At 38.1% G+C, this 22,026-nt stretch overlaps 1 protein-coding gene across 1 annotated transcript; it reads right to left on the bottom strand.

The window, feature by feature from the left end:
- Positions 1 to 1,731: 1,731 nt before the first annotated feature.
- Positions 1,732 to 8,013, bottom strand: LOC145955161 (uncharacterized). The gene is made up of 6 exons (XM_083069870.1): positions 6,984 to 8,013; positions 6,347 to 6,431; positions 6,067 to 6,211; positions 5,749 to 5,943; positions 5,449 to 5,514; positions 1,732 to 1,848 (listed from the first exon to the last, which is right to left on the bottom strand). Exons 1-6 carry the CDS (start codon positions 8,011 to 8,013, stop codon positions 1,732 to 1,734), a joined length of 1,638 nt encoding a protein of 545 aa, XP_082925996.1.
- Positions 8,014 to 22,026: the final 14,013 nt, after the last annotated feature.

The raw sequence follows: 22,026 nt of genomic DNA on the forward strand, positions 1-22,026 counted from the left end.
CGTCTCACCAAAATCAACACTTTTTACTCTTTAAAACCAACCTCCTCAAAGACCAAAAACCCATAACCAACTCACACTTTCATTCTCTCCCTTACTCTTTTTTTCTGAAAAAACTAGCACACTCTCTCATTCCCTCTAACTCTAGCAAATTAAAAACACCTTCTCTTTCAAATTTACTTCACTTGGCCAAGACATACTAGTGAAGGAAGAAAATTGTTGTACTTTCTTTGATGCATGCAAGTTATTCTTTGATGCATGCAAGTTAGGAGAGATTTTCTCTTCATTGTTAGTTGATGGTCTTGAGCTTGGAGGAGAAGGAAGAGGTGGTTGCATGCAAGCTTGGAAACTCATCAAGACATCACCTTCATTCTCACCTCTCTTTGGTGCATGCAAAGGAAAAATAGTCACCACTCCATCTCCATATCTCATTCTCCTAAACATTTTGTGAAGCTTGGTTGTTAAAAAGCTTAGTTATTAAGGTAAAGGGTGTCCTCTGTGGTGGACTCAAAACCATGGTTGTCTGTGGAAGGTTCAACCATGGGAATGTTGGCTGCCTTTATTGCATGTGTTTCTTCATTGTATGTGTCATGCATGTGTTGAAATCTTGCTAGAAATTTTGTTTGATGAAATCTATTGAGGAGATCTTGCATCCATGTTTATTATTTTCCTTGTCTTTCTTTATTTGATCTTTAAGAGAGATTCAAATACAAAGCAGGCTTTGTCAAAATTTTTATAGAATTTAAAAACAAGTTTTGAACAACTCAACACAATATCCTCATAATGAGATATTCAATTTTTAAAATAACACATCTTCTCTAATCTTATATCAATCAACACAGCTTAACATAATTCCTTAAGCATCTTCAACACAACCACCTCAATTCTACAAAACATATAACTCAACTTTCATTCTACGTACAACTTTCAACAATTTAGTCATCAATATAGATTATCCTAAATCAATGTATTAGAAATTAAGATCATATATCAACATACAACATGGGAGGAATTAGAACTTAGATCCGTAGTTTAATACAAATTTCTCTCTTGAATATGCAAGAAATTGGTATTTAATAGAGAAATCTTAGAATCTTTTTATCAAGAAATTTTTATTGAATAAATTTAATCATAATCAAAATAGTGAAAGAGTGATTAACATATATAAGTTTCAAGGTTACTAAGAGGAATAAGAGCATCTCCAACGTGGGTTCTTATAAGAACCACACTAGAGTTCTTACATCATTTTATGTAGGGTTCACTATGTCACATCAATTTAAGTAATTCATACTAAATTTTTATAAATTTTGCTCCAATGGCGGTTCTTATAAGCATCCGCACTTTTATAATTTTTTATTTACATATCACCTCTTATAATTTAATAATAATTTAATTATTATAATTAAATACTAATTTAGTAAAATATAATATTCGAATATGGATAAAAAAAATTAAAAATTTCACACATTTATTTTAATGCATATAGAAACATTATATATTAAAAAATAAACAAATTACATATTTAAGAGAAATACACACAAACTAATTAGAAACAAAACATAATAAATTATAAAATGTAACAATAATAAGTATGCACTAATTTTCATTATTCTCATATACAAAACGTTTCCAAATATGCTCCACCAAGTCATTTTGAAGTTGTTAGTGTTGTTGTCTGTCGCAAAGATGTGTCCTTCTTTGTAAGTATGTTGTAGTAAAAATAGGATGGGGACCTTAAGTTTCATTGGTAGTAGAGACTTTGTTACCACCATTATCATAATCCAAATTAATGTTGTATGTGTGTCTCTCATCTTCAACAATCATGTTACCACCATTATCCTTGTAAACCTTCTACATCAAATGTGACGTTGTCTAGCCCAACTTGAGATTCAGATTGTGACACCCTTACTACCCCAAAACATATATCGAAATAATGTAACAAAATTAAAGAAAATAAACTTTTGAAATTGGTAAAAGGGTTCACATAACAAAAATTCAATACACCACATTAATAGAAATATCAAACCTAAAATACAAGAGTTTCTAAAATTGTTTTCAAAATAATATTACAGAATTTTCATAAATATCTTAAACTAGAAATCCTCTGCCCCGATGTCACACTATCAGAGCATTTTCCCAATTAAAACTGCTGACATACTATATACCAATTGCAGCTGGATCCTCTCCACCTAAAAATATCCACAATTTATACGGTGAGAAAAGAAAAATTATCTATATGCAAAACACATACAAACACATCACAGTATAATTTATTATAACAACTTGTTTATTTCATATAAATGTATATAGATTTAATTATCAAATATTCAACCATTTCACAAACCATTATACATGTCACTTTCACAATCATAAAATCATTTTCATGTCCATCAATATCACAATTAACACTATGCCAAGACCTCGCCACATCTGACACAAGTGATACAGGTTAATTGCCTCCCTTACTCACACCATACCAGGGGTACGCTCGTCCCTGAAGCATCACCTACCCAAGGTTCGTATCATCCCTGATTTACGAGGAGTACGCTCGTCCCTGAAGTATCCACCACACAGGGTTCGTATCATCCTTAATCCTTTAGTGTGAGTAACAACAATCACATTACAATCAATACAATCTCTTGCAATTAACCCTATGTCAGGGCTGCCATAACTGACATAAGTGGTGGTGTTAACTGTTTTTCTCATCTCACACCATGCTAGGGTCACGCCTTCCCTGTAACACCACTTATACAGAGCCGTGCCATACTAGCCATCGATGTGAGACATCACAATCACAATCATATCACAACCATACAACATCTCATCAAATTTATAACACATGTATAATTCCATATAACAAATAAACTTAACAAAGTAAGATCTACATACCCCTCAAGCATATTATATCAATATTCTTCATTCTTACAAGTAATATAGCAATTAACTTTCATTAACATAAAAGTTAATAGAATAACAGTAAAATTCCTAATTATTCCAAATTAGAAATTAATAGGAGGCTTGGCCGTCCATTCACATAAATTCCAAATTTTAAATCAATAGGAGGCTTGGCCGTCCATTCACATAAATCAAACGTTATTCTAAGAAATTCTACCCAATACCCTCATGTATTTTACATATAAATAACCCTCTTTTCCCCCGTACCTGATTAAATAGAAATTTGAGTAGAACTTCCTCTTCTTTTTTATTAACTAGGACCGGAACTAGAGTAGAACCTCCTCTCTTTCTAGATTCTTCTCTCTCTCTCTCTTTCTTCCTCCAGAATTTCCTTATCTCAAGTTATGAATTTCCTTCAACCCCTAGCCTCTATTTATAGAAATTCTGGAATTACTATGCAGATTAAAATAATATTATATTTACTATGCACTATTCATTAAAATAATATTAATAGTAAAATACTGTGCATTCACGAGATTACTGTTCGTCCACGGATTTACTGTTCAAAAATACATATATTACTATTCAAAAATACGTATACGTGAATAGTAAAATACGTATACATAAATAGTAAAATACATATAAAAAAAATATGATAATCCTTTTAACAATCCCAATACATAAAAATAAAATTTTAGGATGTTACATTACTCCCCTCCTTTTAGAAATTTCGTCCCCGAAATTACCTGATGCAAATAAAAATGGATATGAAGCTTTCATCTTTTCCTCTAATTCCCAAGTAGCACTTTCAGGTATAGCTCCTCCCCAAATAACCTTTACCAAAGGAATTTCTTTACCCCTAAGTTGCTTTACCATTCGATCCTCGACTCTTATCGGGGTAGCTTCCACCGTCAAGTTCTCCTTAACCTCAATATGATCCGACTCAATCACATGCGAAGGATCGTGGATATATTTTCGAAGTTGAGAAATGTGAAAGACATCATGAAGATTTGACAAATTAGGAGGCAAAGCAATTTGGTAGGCAACATTGCCGACTCTTTTAAGAATTTGAAAAGGACCAATAAATCGAGGAGTAAGTTTTCTGGATTTTAATGCTCTGCCAACCCCAGTCCACGGAGTGACTTTCAAGAATACATGGTCACCTTCTTGAAATTCTAAATCCTTTCTTCTTCTGTCAGCATAACTTTTCTGTCTACTCTGAGCTGTCCTCATCCTATCCTGTATCAATTTAACTTTTTCAGTAGTTTGTTGCACAATCTCAGGTCCTAAGATGACATTGTCTCCAGGCTCACTCCAACACAAAGGAGTTCTACACTTCCTACCATACAAGGCTTCATAGGGTGCCATACCTATGCTAGAGTGGTAACTATTATTATAGGTAAACTCTATCAAAGGTAAAAGGCTATCCCAACTTCCTCCTTGTTCCAAAACACAGGCTCTAAGCAAATCCTCTAAAGACTGAATAGTCCTCTCAGTCTGACCATCAGTTTGAGGATGATATGCTGAACTAAGTCTCAGTTGGGTTCCCAAGGCTTGTTGTAGGCTCTCCCAAAATCTAGAGGTGAATCTAGGGTCTCTGTCTGAAATTATGCTAGATGGTATCCCATGCAATCTCACAATTTCATCAATGTACAATCTAGCCAATTTCTCTAGAGAATGCCTAATGTTAATAGGTAGAAAATGTGCACTCTTGGTCAACCTATCAACTATAACCCAAATGGAATCATGCCCTTTCCTAGTCCTAGGCAAAGCAACTACAAAGTCCATAGAAATGCTATCCCACTTCCACTCGGGTATACTCAAAGGCTGAAGTAGTCCTGAAGGTTTTTGATGCTCTATCTTAGCCTTCTGACATACTAGACAGGCACTCACAAATTCAGCTATATCTTTCTTCATCCTAGGCCACCAGAATATCTTCCTTAGGTCTTGATACATCTTAGTTGCTCCTGGATGAAAACTAAGCTTGCTCTTATGACCTTCCTCTAGTATCAGTCGTTTAAGTGTAGGGTTACTAGGCACACATACTCGATCTTTAAATCTTACCACTCCATCTGCACCCAAGGTAAATTCTTCTCCAATCTCTTGTCCTATATCCTTTCGTCTAGCCTCTAGAAATGAATCCATTAACTGTGCTTCTCTAATTTCCCCCAACAACTCACTAGTCACCCGAGTCATACCTAGTCTTACACTATTATGGTTCACTTCACAAGTCAGACTCAAGTCTCTAAATTGTGTCAAAAGATCCATCTCTCTAATCATAAGAGAAGACAAATGCAAAGATTTTCTACTCAAGGCATCAGCTACCACATTAGCTTTTCCTGGATGATAATTAAGATCAAAATCATAGTCTTTAAGGAATTCCAACCATCTCCTTTGCCTCATATTTAATTCTTTTTGGTCAAATAAATACCTAAGACTCTTATGATCACTAAACACCTCAAATTTTGAACCATACAAATAATGTCTCCAAATCTTAAGTGTGAATACCACAGCTGCTAATTCAAGATCATGGGTGGGGTAATTCCTCTCATGTACCTTCAATTGTCTGGATGCATAAGATACAACCCTACCCTCTTGCATTAATACACCACCCAAACCCATCTTAGAAGCGTCACAGTAAACCACAAAAGTCTTACTAAGATCAGGCAATACTAAAACAGGTGCACTAGTCAATTTTTCCTTAAGGGTTCGGAAACTATCTTCACATTTACTATCCCAAACAAACACAACCCCTTTCCTAGTCAAATTTGTCAAAGGTAATGCTAACTTAGAGAATCCCTCTATGAATCTCCTATAATATCCAGCTAATCCAAGGAAACTCCTAATCTCACTAACTGACTTAGGTGTCTCCCAATTAAGCACAGCCTCAACCTTAGATGGATCCACTGCTATTCCCCCACTTGAAATTACATGTCCTAAGAAACTCACCTCCTCTAGCCAAAAATCACACTTGGACAACTTAGCATAAAGTTGTTTCTCCCTGAGAGTTTGTAGTACTACCCTTAAGTGTTCCTCATGCTCCTCTTTAGTCTTGGAATAAACTAGTATGTCATCTATAAAGACAACTACAAATTTATCCAAGTATGGATGAAGAATCCGGTTCATGTAGTCCATAAAAATTGCAGGAGCATTTGTCACACCGAAAGGCATTACTAGATACTCATAGTGTCCATAGCGAGTTCTAAAGGCTGTCTTAGGTACATCTTCTTCCTTAACCCTAATCTGGTGGTATCCTGATCTAAGATCAATCTTACTAAACACACAAGCACCTACCAACTGATCCATAAGATCATCTATCCTAGGCAATGGATATTTGTTCTTAATGGTCACTTTGTTCAACTGGCGATAATCCACACACAATCTCATGCTACCGTCTTTCTTTTTGACTAAGAGTACGGGTGCTCCCCAAGGTGATACACTAGGTCTCACAAACCCCTTCTCCAACAATTCTTCTATTTGCTTTTTCAGTTCCACTAACTCTATGGGTGACATCCTATAAGGTGCAATAGAAATAGGTCCTGCTCCTGGAACTAAATCTATGGAAAATTCTACTTCTCTTCTAGGTGGTAAGCTAGACACCTCAGAGAAGACATCCGAAAAGTCACATACAACAGGCAGTTCATTTACTGAAACATTTTTCTCAGAATTTAAAGAAGCTAACAACATGTACACTTGGGCATCCGCTTGCATAGACACCTTAACTTGGTTGGCAGTCAAATAATCCTTACTCACTTTTTCAACAGGTTCACCAAAAACAATAGATTTACAAGCACAGTTCAAAAGGACATGATTGGAAGATAACCAGTCCATACCCAGAATAACATCTAGTTGACTTAGAGGTAAACAAATTAAGTCAACCAGGAAATCTCTACCTTCAATAGTTAGAGGACATTTTGGACAGACATCAGAAGTAATTACAGAACCATTAGTGGGTGTTTCGACAATTAACTCAAAAGATAAGGAAGAGACAGGTAATTTTAACTTAGACACACATGCGTGTGATATAAAAGAGTGAGTTGCACCAGAATCATATAAAACGGTTAAAGGAGTTCCATTAATGAAACACATACCCTGAATTAAGTCCTCGGATTGAGTAGCTTCAGCACCACTCAAAGCAAATACTCTTCCTGTGGTTCGAGGTTTGTTAGCGTTCCCTTCAATCTCTGTTGTTTCTTTCCTATTCTGAGGACATTCACTAGCCTTGTGTCCTTCTGCTTTGCATTTGAAGCATATCAGTACCTTTTGCATCCGACACTCAGCTGCTCTATGACCTGGCTTTCCACAGTTATAGCAGTTTTTGTGTGGAACAATACTCCGATTTCCACCTCCAGAAAGTTGGCTAGCTTGGTTTCCTTGCACAAAGTCCTGATTATTCACTTTAGTATTCGCATTTCCAGCAGGCTTGTTATAAGGTTTACCTTTATTGGATGAACCAAACTTATTATTTCTCATTGGTCCTCCACTTTTATAATGAGTTACCCTAGCTTGGTTGTCCTCATCATAAACTCTACACTTGTTTACCAATTCATGGTAGTGCGTGATCCCTTGATAATTGAACACTTGTTTAATCTCTGGGCGAAGACCGCTCACAAACTTTACGCATTTGTCCTCCTCATTGCCCACACCGTCGTACATAGGGCAGAATCTCACCAAATCTTCAAACTTAGTCACGTACTCGGCCACCGAATCTTTTCCTTGTTTTAACTCAAGAAATTCTACCTGTTTCTTGTGTCTTACATCTCGGGGAAAATATTTTTCCAAGAATAACCGCTTGAAAGAATCCCAACTTACTTGGGTTCCTATGGCTATTATTCTTTGCCAAGTACTTTGCCACCAGATACCAGCTTCTCCAGAGAGCATGAAGGTAGCCAAAGTCACCTTCTGCGTCACAGGACATCCCATGACTTGGAATATCTTTTCAATTTCAAATATCCAGTCAGCAGCTCCGTCAGGATTATAGCCTCCACGAAAACTTGGTGGATTGTTTCGCTGGAATCTTTCTAGCCAATCAACTTCTGGTCGTTGGTTCAAATTACCAAGAGCCTGAGCCATTGCTTGCAGAGCGTCGGCGATTGCAAGATCATTTCTACCTCCTGCCATTGTTTTTCTGTCCTCCCAGAAAAATTAACAATTATGCTTTAAAAACAACAATTTTAATCAATTGTCGTTTTAACAAATCAATATGTTCAACAATCAATTTACTACAACATTCATTTATCAAACAAGCACAATAGACTCATAACTCACGGCCGATTGAATCGACCTGCTTTGATACCACTAAATGTGACACCCTTACTACCCCAAAACATATATCGAAATAATGTAACAAAATTAAAGAAAATAAACTTTTGAAATTGGTAAAAGGGTTCACATAACAAAAATTCAATACACCACATTAATAGAAATATCAAACCTAAAATACAAGAGTTTCTAAAATTGTTTTCAAAATAATATTACAGAATTTTCATAAATATCTTAAACTAGAAATCCTCTGCCCCGATGTCACACTATCAGAGCATTTTCCCAATTAAAACTGCTGACATACTATATACCAATTGCAGCTGGATCCTCTCCACCTAAAAATATCCACAATTTATACGGTGAGAAAAGAAAAATTATCTATATGCAAAACACATACAAACACATCACAGTATAATTTATTATAACAACTTGTTTATTTCATATAAATGTATATAGATTTAATTATCAAATATTCAACCATTTCACAAACCATTATACATGTCACTTTCACAATCATAAAATCATTTTCATGTCCATCAATATCACAATTAACACTATGCCAAGACCTCGCCACATCTGACACAAGTGATACAGGTTAATTGCCTCCCTTACTCACACCATACCAGGGGTACGCTCGTCCCTGAAGCATCACCTACCCAAGGTTCGTATCATCCCTGATTTACGAGGAGTACGCTCGTCCCTGAAGTATCCACCACACAGGGTTCGTATCATCCTTAATCCTTTAGTGTGAGTAACAACAATCACATTACAATCAATACAATCTCTTGCAATTAACCCTATGTCAGGGCTGCCATAACTGACATAAGTGGTGGTGTTAACTGTTTTTCTCATCTCACACCATGCTAGGGTCACGCCTTCCCTGTAACACCACTTATACAGAGCCGTGCCATACTAGCCATCGATGTGAGACATCACAATCACAATCATATCACAACCATACAACATCTCATCAAATTTATAACACATGTATAATTCCATATAACAAATAAACTTAACAAAGTAAGATCTACATACCCCTCAAGCATATTATATCAATATTCTTCATTCTTACAAGTAATATAGCAATTAACTTTCATTAACATAAAAGTTAATAGAATAACAGTAAAATTCCTAATTATTCCAAATTAGAAATTAATAGGAGGCTTGGCCGTCCATTCACATAAATTCCAAATTTTAAATCAATAGGAGGCTTGGCCGTCCATTCACATAAATCAAACGTTATTCTAAGAAATTCTACCCAATACCCTCATGTATTTTACATATAAATAACCCTCTTTTCCCCCGTACCTGATTAAATAGAAATTTGAGTAGAACTTCCTCTTCTTTTTTATTAACTAGGACCGGAACTAGAGTAGAACCTCCTCTCTTTCTAGATTCTTCTCTCTCTCTCTCTTTCTTCCTCCAGAATTTCCTTATCTCAAGTTATGAATTTCCTTCAACCCCTAGCCTCTATTTATAGAAATTCTGGAATTACTATGCAGATTAAAATAATATTATATTTACTATGCACTATTCATTAAAATAATATTAATAGTAAAATACTGTGCATTCACGAGATTACTGTTCGTCCACGGATTTACTGTTCAAAAATACATATATTACTATTCAAAAATACGTATACGTGAATAGTAAAATACGTATACATAAATAGTAAAATACATATAAAAAAAATATGATAATCCTTTTAACAATCCCAATACATAAAAATAAAATTTTAGGATGTTACACAGATATCAAACCGATTGGTGATTTTGTTTCTTTATCTACTTGCTCCACTCCTTTTTTGCTAAATATTGGAGGCCTATATACCAACTAGCTGGATTGTTTGGTGGTGGTGGATATATAAAATAATGAGGATTTGGATAATTATCATTGATAAAGATAGTGGTGGATACATAAAAATATAAGGATTTTGAGAATTTTCACTAGAAATGGACAGAGGTAGTGGTTGATTTTACAAATAGTTAATGTAAATTTGTAAATTATATCGATTTGGATCCATGTTCAGGAACACTAAAAAAAATTAGAGATAAGATAATAATAGAAGAGGGACAATTTTGAGTACTAAATTGTGTAAAAAATTCAATGAATAGTGACCTTTTTATTGAGAAGATTGTTCTTTGGTGTCGTTGGATCCGGTGTTCATATTGCAACGTTAATTTTCAACGTATTGCAACAATTATTTTCCAACGTTCATATTGCAACATTCAATTAATGTAATTTTTAATAAAATTATTAACGATCACTTCAATGTCTCTTCTATTTGTCTCCATTTTCATTTTCATTTTCAGACTCCACTTTCATTCTCTACTTTCTCCTTCTTTAACGTCTCTTCTTTCTCTTTCATTCTCCACTTTCACCACTTTCATTCAAGTTGCGTGAGGGAGGAGGGAAATCAGGGAGAGGCATGCGTGGAGGCTGGCAGAGGCTGGCTCAAGGACCGGCGACGCACGGAGAGGCACACATTGAGGCAGACTCAGGGACCGACGACACACAGAGAGGTGCGCGGAGGTGGACAAAGGCTCGTTGATTCCTTCTTATCTTCATTTTCATTTGATAATTTTCTTTTCTTTATGGGAGATGAAATATTCATTTTTCTCCTCAATGAACCTATTTTGAAAATGAATTTTTCTTCATTTTTTCTTAAGCAAGGGAACTTCTACAAGAAACGTGGTTAAGATTTAAGGAACTCACTTTATCACTTGAATCATCTCCAATGCAAAATTTTAATAAAAAAACGATGAAGTGACGTTAAGAAACAGGTAATAGTAATAATAATAATATAATTAATTTGTTGTAATAAATATTTGATAATTTTTTATGTTATCATATTGTTATAATATCTTACTTTTATATTTTAAAAATATTCTATAGCGACGACCAATTTGACCTAAAGGTAACTGCCCGAATCATATTTGCTGTTGAAATTTAAAAATTTAAATAAAAAAAAAGAATCATAGAAGAGAAGTGTTCTGGTCTTCAGGACTCGAGGAGTGCCCTTGATGTTACGCTAATTCCAAACCAATAGTTGAGAGGTCCAGTTTTGCGATAAACATGCATTTAAGCATCATCCATCAATCGCAGGGACACTCACATTTTCCCCAACACCTTGTCTTTTGTTAATTTGTCCACTAACCAAAAGGACAACCTCCAAATTCCTTTCTACTTTTTCCCTTTCACCTTAATTGTTTTATTTAACAAATCAATAACTTTTTCTTTTATGACCTGCGTCTGGCAACAAGGTTGCTTAAGTACTTCTATACCTGCTTATTCTACCAAATTTAACAATTTATATAAAAAAAATTATCAATGTATGTGAAACAAATAAAACTCTTAACATGTGTATGAATGCATCCACATGGTGTTAGCTTGACCGATTTAATTAAAATAAGTTTTTAAAAATTTAATGACAAAGTACACTAAAGTTTATACAGAGTCTTACATCACATGGCAACAAAACATGCATCCATTCATACAAGTCCTGCGGGTAAGCGTATACAAGTCAAACTATAGAAGCGAGTTCATATCTAAATTAAGGTGGGACACCCCTACTTTTGAAACTAGTCAAACGACCATATGTAGAAAAAATGTGGGAGAATCTTGTCTTGTCTTTTATACTGTATGGTAGTTGACTAGGCCGAATACCTGAGTTTGTGGCCGACTAGATCGAATACTCGAGTTCGTGGTCGACAAGGCCGAATACCCGAGTTCGTGGCCGACTAGGCCGAATACCCGAGTTCGTGGACGACCAGGTCGAATACCCGAGCCCACCGACCACTCACAATCTGAACGGAACGTGTCGGTGTGCTCGGCCAAGTCACGGATTTACGGCAGGATAATTATGGAGAGGTTAATTTATGTAATCCACCGGATTAGCCCCCTAATTTCCCGGGGCTCAGTCCTTAATTACGGTTCAATAAGAATCACTATAAATAGGACCCCAACGAGGTACGTAACTAACTTTTCAACTACCGCATTTAATACGCCGAGCACTTACTTGAGCGTTGGAGTGTCTTTGCAGGCACCCCCCCTCATTTCGGACTACTCGGAGAAGGACGAGAAGACCTAGACCCCGGACCCGACCCGCTACAACAAGGATAATTGGAGTGTGTATCCTAACACAAGAACATTTGGCGCCCACCGTGGGGCCGAAGAGACGTTTTCAGCCCCTTTTAACTCTACAACTGAGACCGAGATATGGTAGTAACACGCAAAGGACCATCGACATCGACTCAACCGATCCCCAATCCCGTCATGACCGGCCAAGAACGATACCCATATGGAATGCCTCAGACACAACCGGAGCTTGTGATACAAGAGGTCCGGCCGAACGCCGACGGAGCCCAGCCCGACCTCCACGGTGACTTGCGCGCATTGCGCGAGGAAATGGCAGCCTTCCGAAGACAGAGAGAAGCCGATTCCAGGGAGTTGGCCGAACTGCGCCGACAAAACGCTGAGCTCCGAAGTCTGAACCAAACCTACGTGCCGTCAACTCCCACACTCCCAGAGGAGTCGGCCTATCATGCCCCCACCGACCATGTAACCCGAACACCGGTTACTTCTTTGATTGGTGGCAAGATCGACACCACCACCCACTGGATGAGACACCCCTTCTCCCGAAGGATAATGGAGGCAACCCTGTTAGACCATTGGAAGAGCATGCCGATCGAGAACTATGACGGGTCCACCGACCCCGAGGAGCACTTGAACGTTTTCCTGACACAAGCGACCCTCTCTACTCAAGATGACTCGGCCTTGTGTCGGATATTCCCCACATCATTGAAAGGGAGGGCTCTGAGCTGGTTCACGCGATTGTCGAGAGCTTCCATTGACTCGTTTAGCGAGCTGTCGTCCCAATTCGCTCTTCAGTTCGCGACGAGCAAACCGTACAGGACGACCTCACTAGCATTGGCGGGGGTTCGTCAGGAGAAGAAGGAAAGTTTGAGAAGCTTCATGGACCGATTCAATAAGATCGCCATGGAGATCGACGACCTTAACCCAGCCGTGGCAATGGATCGGCTGAGCACTGCCCTCAGGCCGGGGCCATTTGTGAATAGCTTGTGTAAGAAACCGCCCGATGATATGAACGATCTCCGACACCGAGCTGAGAAGTACATGCAAATGGAAGAATTGGCGAAGACTAGAAATCAGGCCAGAGCCGAGGATGGATATGGACGAAAAGAACCGAGTCGAGACCCGATGAAAAAGGCGAATGCCGAGCCCTCAAATGCTCGTCCCCCGAGAGGACCACATTACACAATGTATACAAGAAATTTTTAAATATTTGTCATGCCGTTCCTTATTTTAATATATATATATATATATATATATATATATGTTTAGGTCGCGCTCATGCAGGTCCAATCTCGAATAACGCACACGCCGACACCGAGCAATCCTCGACTGATCACTCAAAAAGTGCGCTCGAGCCCGACAGGTTTCCCTCCCGAGTAACCTCATCGGCTAAGGATGTACCTAGGTTGAGCATTACGCACATACGCCGACGCCAAGCAATCCTCGGTCGATCACTCAAAAAGTGTGCTCGAGCCTGACAGGTTTCCCTCTCGACTACCCTCCTCGGCTAAAGATGTACCTAACCGAGCACTACGCACGAACATGCGTCGACGCCGAGCAATCCTCGACCGATCACTCAAATCATACATTCTAGCCCGACAAGTTTCCCTCCCGAGTACCCTCCTCGGCTAAGGATGTACCTAGGCCGAGCACTACGACACGCGCCGAGGCCGAGCACGCTTGGCCGAACACTCTCAAGACGAGCACTCTCGCGGATCAACTACACTTCGCGTATCAAATCGCATGATCCGACTCCGAGGCCGAGCACGCTTCGGCCGAACACGCTCAAGCCGAGCACTCTCGCGAATCAAATACATTTCGCGTATCAAATCGCATGATCCGACTCCGAGGCCGAGCACGTTTCGACCGAACACTCTCAAGTCGAGCACTCTCGCGTGCTCCAACACACTTCGCGCATCAAATCGCGTGACCCAACATTCCGGTGCCGACCACGCTTAGGCCGAACACGCTCAAGCCGAGCACTCTCGTGGATTAAATACACTGCATATCAAATCCCGTGACCCAACATTCCGGGGCCGACCACGCTTAGGCCGAACAGGCTCAAGCTGAGCACTCTCGCGGATTAAATACACCGCGTATAAAATCGCGTGATCCGACTCCGAGGCCGAGCACGCTTCGACCGAATACTCTCAAGCCGAGCACTCTCGCGGATCAAATACATCACATATCAAATCGCATGATCTGACTTCGACTCCGAGCACGCTTCGATCGAACAAGCTCAAGCCGAGCACTCTCGCAGATTAAATACACCGCGTATCAAATCGCGTAACCCAACATTTCGGGGCCGACCACGCTTAGGCCGAACACGCTCAAGCCGAGCACTCTCACGGATTAAATACACCACGTATCAAATAGCGTGATCCGACTCCGAGGCCGAGCACGCTTCGGCCGAACACTTTCAAGTCGAGCACTCTCGCGGATCAAATACATCGCATATCAAATTGCATGATCTGACTCCGAGGCCGAGCACGCTTCGGCCGAACACGCTCCAGCCGAGCACTCTCGCGGATCAAATACACCCGCGTATCAAATCGCGTGATCCGACTCCGAGGCTGAGCACGCTTCGGTCGAACACTCTCAAGACGAGCACTCTCGCGGATCAAATACATCGCGTATCAAATCACATGATCTGACTCCGAGGCCGAGCACGCTTGGCCAAACACTCTCAAGACGAGCACTCTCGCGGATCAAATACACTTCGCGTATCAAATCGTATGATCCGACTCCGAGGCCGAGCACGTTTCGGCCGAACACTCTCAAGTCGAGCACTCTCGCGTGCTCCAAGACACTTCGCGAATCAAATTGCGTGACCCAACAATCCGGTGCCGACCACGCTTAGGCAGAACACGCTCAAGCCGAGCACTCTCGCGGGTTAAATACACCGCGTATCAAATCGCGTGACCCAACATTCCGGGGCCGAGCACTCTCGCGGATTAAATACATCGCGTATCAAATCGTGTGATCCGACTCCGAGGCCGAGCACGCTTCGGCCAAACACTCTCGAGCCGAGCACTCTCGCGGATCAAATACATCGCATATCAAATCGCATGATCTGACTCCGACTTCGACTCCGACTCTGAGCACGCTTCGGTCGAACACGCTCAAGCTGAGCACTCTCGCGGATTAAATACATCGCGTATCAAATCGCGTAACCCAACATTCCGGGGCCGACCACGCTTAGGCCGAACACACTCAAGCCGAGCACTCTCACGGATTAAATACACCATGTATCAAATCGCGTTATCCGACTCCGAGGCCGAGCACCTATCAGCCGAACACTCTCAAGCCGAGCACTCTCGCGGATCAAATACATCGCATATCAAATTGCATGATCCGACTCCGAGGCCGAGCACGCTTCGGCCGAACACGCTTCAGCCGAGCACTCTCGCGGATCAAATACACCCGCGTATCAAATTGCATGATCCGACTCCGAGGCCGAGCACGCTTCGGCCAAACACTCTCAAGACGAGCACTCTCGCGGATCAAATACACTTCCGCGTATCAAATCGCATGATCTGACTCCAAGGTCGAGCACGCTTCGGCCGAACACTCTCAAGCCGAGCACTCTCACGTACTCCAGCATTTTGAGGCCGAGCACGCCTAGGCGGAGCACTCCTGAGCCGAACTCACACCAAGCATTAATTCGCGACAAACATGAATTTAACCCCCCTTCGGCTGAGCATACCATTCGGTTGTGTTTATATTACTAGGCGTTAATGAATATGGAAAAAAATTGGAAAGTAAAATATTTCATTAAAGTATGGCCGATCAGTACGGCTACATACACAAAAAATCATCTTTATCCACGACGCTAATGACCGATCACAAAAGGCACTAATGGCCTGATTACAAGCAAGCAAAAAATCCTAACCCTAACCTACTACCACTAGAGTCAACCTCTTACACCGCGGCCGAGTCCTCCGGATTCTCATCACCGACCACATCAATGATCGGCTCCTCCTCCCTTGTCGGTGGGGCCTCTTTGTCAGGCTGAGCACCCTGAGGGGACTTGGCGTAACTTATGAACTTTTCACCGTAGAAATCCCGACTAACATCAAAATTGAAGTTAGCCGGGACCTCACAAAAGTAGAAGGCATGTCGCATAGCATGTTGGAAGCCGGCATCGTGCTGGTCGAGAATTTTCTCGGTGGCCTCGGCTTCGAACTTGGTAGCGGCCTCATTTAGCCGAGCAATCTCGGCAGCTGCAGCGGTGGCCTCGACTTTCATTTTCTGGACTGTCAACTTCAAGTCGTCGGCCTCTCTCCTATGGGCGTCGGCTGCCCTCTTTAGTTCTTCAACCGACTCGGTGACCTTTGCATTGGCGGTCAATGTCTCCTTCAACGTCGCCTCAGCCTCCTTAAGCCGCCCCTGCAACCTCTCCTCGAAAACAGCCGACCTCATCATAACATGCTTAGCAATTAGGGAGGACGTTTGGCACAAGAAAATTCGAACCGGCCACGACCACCGAGGTTAGCAAAACCGACTACACTAGGAACATGCACACTATTACTAGCGGTCGGAAGCAACATCTGCCATTCCACGCCGAGAACCACAACCCTATACAATTAAAACGTCTTCGTTTTTCCCATCCTCGACGCTGCGGGGGTTGTATACTGTATGGTAGCTGAATAGGCCGAATACCCGAGTTCGTGGCCGACTAGACCGAATACCCGAGTTCGTGGTCGACTAGGCCGAATACCCGAGCTTGTGGCCGACTAGGCCGAATACCCGAGTTCGTGGACGACCAGGTCGAATACCCGAGCCCACCGACCACTCATAATCTGAACGGAACGTGTCGGTGTGCTCGGCCAAGTCACGGATTTACGCCAGGATAATTATGGAGAGGTTAATTTATGTAATGCACCGGATTAGCCCCCTAATTTCCCGGGGCCCAGTCCTTAATTACGGCCCAATAAGAATCACTATAAATAAGACCCCAACGAGGTACGTAACTAACTTTTCAACTACCGCATTTAATACGCCGAGCACTTACTTGAGCGTTGAAGTGTCTTTGCAGGCACCCCCCTCATTTCGGACTACTCGGAGAAGGACGATAAGACCTAGACCCCGGACCCGACCCGTTACAACAAGGATAATTGGAGTGTGTATCCTAATACAGGAACATCTTTACTCTTTAATCCTCGGCAATTTTGGCGCAGTGAGAGTAAACAAACTCTAATAATTTTTTTAATACATTATAAAATGCAATTTTGAGATAGAGAAGACAAAATAAAATTGAATAAGTGAATGTAATTCTTCACTGGGCCAAGTTACAAACACAACTTAGTACACAAATTAATTTAGTGTCGGTGAATCAAGAATGATCACGACAGTGTATTCTTTTTCGTTGTAAAATTATAAAGAATTTCGTACAGTGTGTACTAAGGTAACACAATTAGTTAAATATTTTTAATCTTATAATTTAAAATTTGAGATGGAATTTGACCTTTCACGAGAAGTTATGTATAAGATGTAATAGATTATATCTAATGTCACTGAAAATCTTTAAAGGAAGAATTTGATGGTTAATTTTAATTTTACATGCGACATGTTTCGTTCTAATTTAAAATTTTCTTTTAAAAAGATATAGTTACAGAAGAAAGATTTTTTTCATATATATACAGTTATTGATGTGTTCTCTCTTGACTTTTGAGGCAGAGGAAACAATGAATTATTTTATGACTCCGAGGGTCCAGAAACACAGGAATTGAGCGTCTAATTGGTTGGGGATATGTTCAAAGAAACAAAATAATTGTTTTTTTTTCTTTCTAAAACTTATTGAGAGTTTTTTTTTTCTTCTTCAACAAAACAGTAGTAAAGGTGTCAATTACCAAACACTTCGTGACACTCGTCAGATATGGACATTTTACATTGTTGCAATATTTGGATGTATCGAAATAAATCAATAAATGGTTCTGTTTATTGTTTGAATCAAGAAAAATATAAAAAGGTAAGAAATCCATCATTTTTCTTTTCTCTTGGTTGCGAACAAAATATAATTATGCTTAAGAACTTTTGTCAATGTCAAATAATTGAAATTTTGAAATGATGAACAAATTTATTGTTTCAACAATTTTTTTCTTCTTTCACTTTCTTTATATTTCATATGAGAAAAAATGACTCAATTTTTTTTTTCATTTTTCTTCTGAATTAGACAGTAGTAGTTTTTTTTTTTTTTACTTGGCTCATTTTGTTTTTGCTCATTTTCAATTTAACCAGATAAAATATACATGCCTAAAATTATTTTTTTTTAAGTGATGCGAAATATCTGTCAATGTTATTAATAATTAATTTTTAAGTTTAATTAAAAATATTGACCGATTAATTTTAGTGAAGTCTATTTTTCTAATAAAGTTTTTTTTTTCATTAATCAGAGTTGATTTTTTTGAGTAATTATAATATTAATACCAATTATAAATAATAATTAATGTTTATAAGAGACCGTGAGGATATACAAAATTAATATTTTTCTTCCAACCCAATCTATTATACCTAAGATCAAAATTTCAACCTAAACATTCTGATTAATGAATACAAGACTTGTTTGATATCTTTCGTGTGAACAAATATTTTTATTAGTGGATTTTGATTTTGTTTTTATCAACAATAGTTGTTGGAAATGTCGCAGGTGCAATTTAAGATATATGAATGATGTGATGTGAGTGGACATAGTCCGTTTAAATATCCAGCTGTCTTTGAGTTATAATACTTGTGTTGATTATTTATAAATTTAATTATATATTTTTAACTATAAAAAAATTAATTTTAATTAAAATTGAGCTTCAAACGAAGTAATTAAAAATAAAGTTTTTGTATGAAATTATCGAGTTATTTACTCAAATAATATTATTTTTAAAAAAATTTACCTAAATAGCAACTGTGCAAATTTATTTCTCCAACTAGTACCGTTTATTGTTCACGTTCAGAATGGGTCGTTCTAATTTCAGAACCGGTCGTTCCAAATTAAAAAATAACACATGACGAATGGATCAGAACAAACTATTCCGAATTCAAAATTAGCACATAAAAAATGAAACCAGAACAGGTCGTTCTGAATCCGGAATGAGTCGTTCTGGCCTATAAATAAAAAAAAAATTCTCGATTTTTACTTATCAAATATCAAAACTCAAAAACTAACATCAAATAATTAAATTTATTGAATATTAATATTATAAATATAACTAAATAAATTTATTAAAATTTAATACAACAATAAAGATCAATGGTGGCGGAAACTGATTATGTTGTTCTCTAATGTCTATCTCTATAAATATCCCAGCGGGTCATGCGAGCAAGGGATATGAACTTTCTAGAACTTGCCGCAATGATACCACATTTCATTTAGCCTTACTGTAAATCTCCCGGCGGGTCAAACTTCTCTCATATGTTGCGTTTCTTCCAAATCCAAAACTCGAGAACTTTCAAGGGTCGGTCAAAGTCCAGCAGGATTAGAACAGAGATGGACATTAGAGAACAACATAATAGGAAGACATATCCAAATATTGGTCATGAATTCGGTTTCCGCCACCATTGATCTTTATTGTTGTAATGAATTTCAATAAATTTATTTAGTTATATTTATAATGTTAATATTCAATAAATTTAATCACTTGATGGTAGTATCTGAGTTTTGATATTTGATAAGTGAAAATCGAAAAAAAAAAGTCTGAATCTATAGGTCAGAACGGCCCGTTCCGGATTTAGAATGGCTCGTTCTGGTTCCACTTTTTATGTGCTAATTTTGAATCCGAAACAGCTCGTTTTAATCCATTCTCCATGTGTTATTTTTTAATCTGGAACAACTTATTCTGAACGTGAACAGTAAATAGCAGTGTTTTAAAACCCGGACCGACCGGCCGGTCGGACCGGTTGGACCGGGAACCAGTGGTCCAGCCGGTCCGAATCTGAAGTTGGATCGGTTATGCAGTCAACCCGTTTCAAACCGGATTGAACCGGTCAATTTTCCGGTTCAACCGGTGAACCGGTGGGTCAAACCGGTTCAACCACTTTTTTTTTTTTTTTTAATTTTTAAGGGACCATAAATCACAAAAATAATAATGAAAATTAAATCTCTTAATGAAAAAGCAAGGAGTCTTATTAAATATAACAATGACTACTTGTTCTAATATATTTGTTTGCAATATATACAACTTAAATAATTTTTATAGTATTTTTAGGTTCGTTCCTGGAGTATCCACCGCCGACAGCAGTGACTAATCTCCTCGCTACGTTGGAGGCACCTCAAAGGGTGGGATAGCTGGCCCCAAGATTTAACACGGCTGCATACACAAGGCAGGATTCGAACTCCTGACCTTGCTTAAGCGTGGATCAACCCCTACCGCTGAACCACACGCTTGGGGTTAAATAATTTTTATAGTATATTATTACTTTTAAATTATATATTTAATAATTCAATATCTATGTAAATATTACATATATTATTTTGTGATATTAATTGCAAGCATATTATATATGTACATATTATTTATATTTTTAATTTGTATTAATATACCATTTAACATGTAATTTTTTTATGTATTTTTTTACAAAATAAAAATAAAAATAATTTTAAATAAGATAGAAAAATTTAAATTTAAAATAAGATTTGAATTTATTAAAATTTATAAGTATAAATATATTTAATATGAATATTTTTAATAAAAATAAATAAAAATCGAGTCATGCGGTTGAACCAGTGACCCACCGGTTCAACCTTTGACCCACTAACCCAATACCTTAACCGGTTCGATGACCGGTCCGGTTTTTAAAACTATGATAAATAGTGCTAGTTGAAAAAATAAATTTATACAATTTCTATTTAAGTAAAAAAATTTTAAAATAATATTATTTGAATAAAAAATTCAAAATTATCAACTCAAAATAAAGCGTACATTTTTTTTTATTCTAATCCAATATATATACTTGTAATAACTAGCATACGTTGATAAATACAGGCAAACATGATACTTTATTGAATTTATTTTGATACATTGCAAGAATAAATTTTTACGCTCTGAATAAAAAATAAGTAATTTGAAATATAATTTTTAAAAAAATAGTATGTAAAACTCAAGTATCTTATTAGATGTGGTGCTCGAGTATTGAAGATTCCTGTGTGCTTACGTGGGAATAGAGTTCCGTTTGGCTCCCAGCATTCGATGACAATATGACCACTCAACATAACAAATTTTCCGTTTATGCTAATGACATTTTCCACCGTAATGAAAGTTATATAAGACGTATGTGCAGTGTTTTAAAACCCGGACCGACCCGGCCGGTCGGACCGGTTGGACCAGGAACCGGCGGTCCAGCCGGTCCGAATCTGAAGTTGAATCGATTATGCAGTCGATCCGTTTCAAACCGGATTGAACCGGTCAATTTTCCGGTTCAACCGGTGAACCGGTGAGTCAAACTGGTTCAACTACTTTTTTTTTTTTTTTTTAAATTTTTAAGGGACCATAAATCACAAAAATAATAATGAAAATTAAATCTCTTAATGAAAATTAAATCTCTTAATGAAAAAGCAAGGAGTCTTATTAAATATAACAATGACTACTTGTTCTAATATATTTGTTTGCAATATATACAACTTAAATAACTTTTATAGTATATTATTAATTTTAAATTATATATTTAATAATTCAATATCTATGTAAATATTACATATATTATTTTGTGATATTAATTGCAAGCATATTATATATGTACATATTATTTATATTTTTAATTTGTATTAATATACCGTTTAACATGTAA

Source organism: Cajanus cajan, chromosome 2 (genome assembly GCF_000230855.2).
Source record: "Cajanus cajan strain Asha chromosome 2, NIPB_CcT2T_4, whole genome shotgun sequence".
Lineage (NCBI taxonomy): Eukaryota > Viridiplantae > Streptophyta > Magnoliopsida > Fabales > Fabaceae > Cajanus > Cajanus cajan.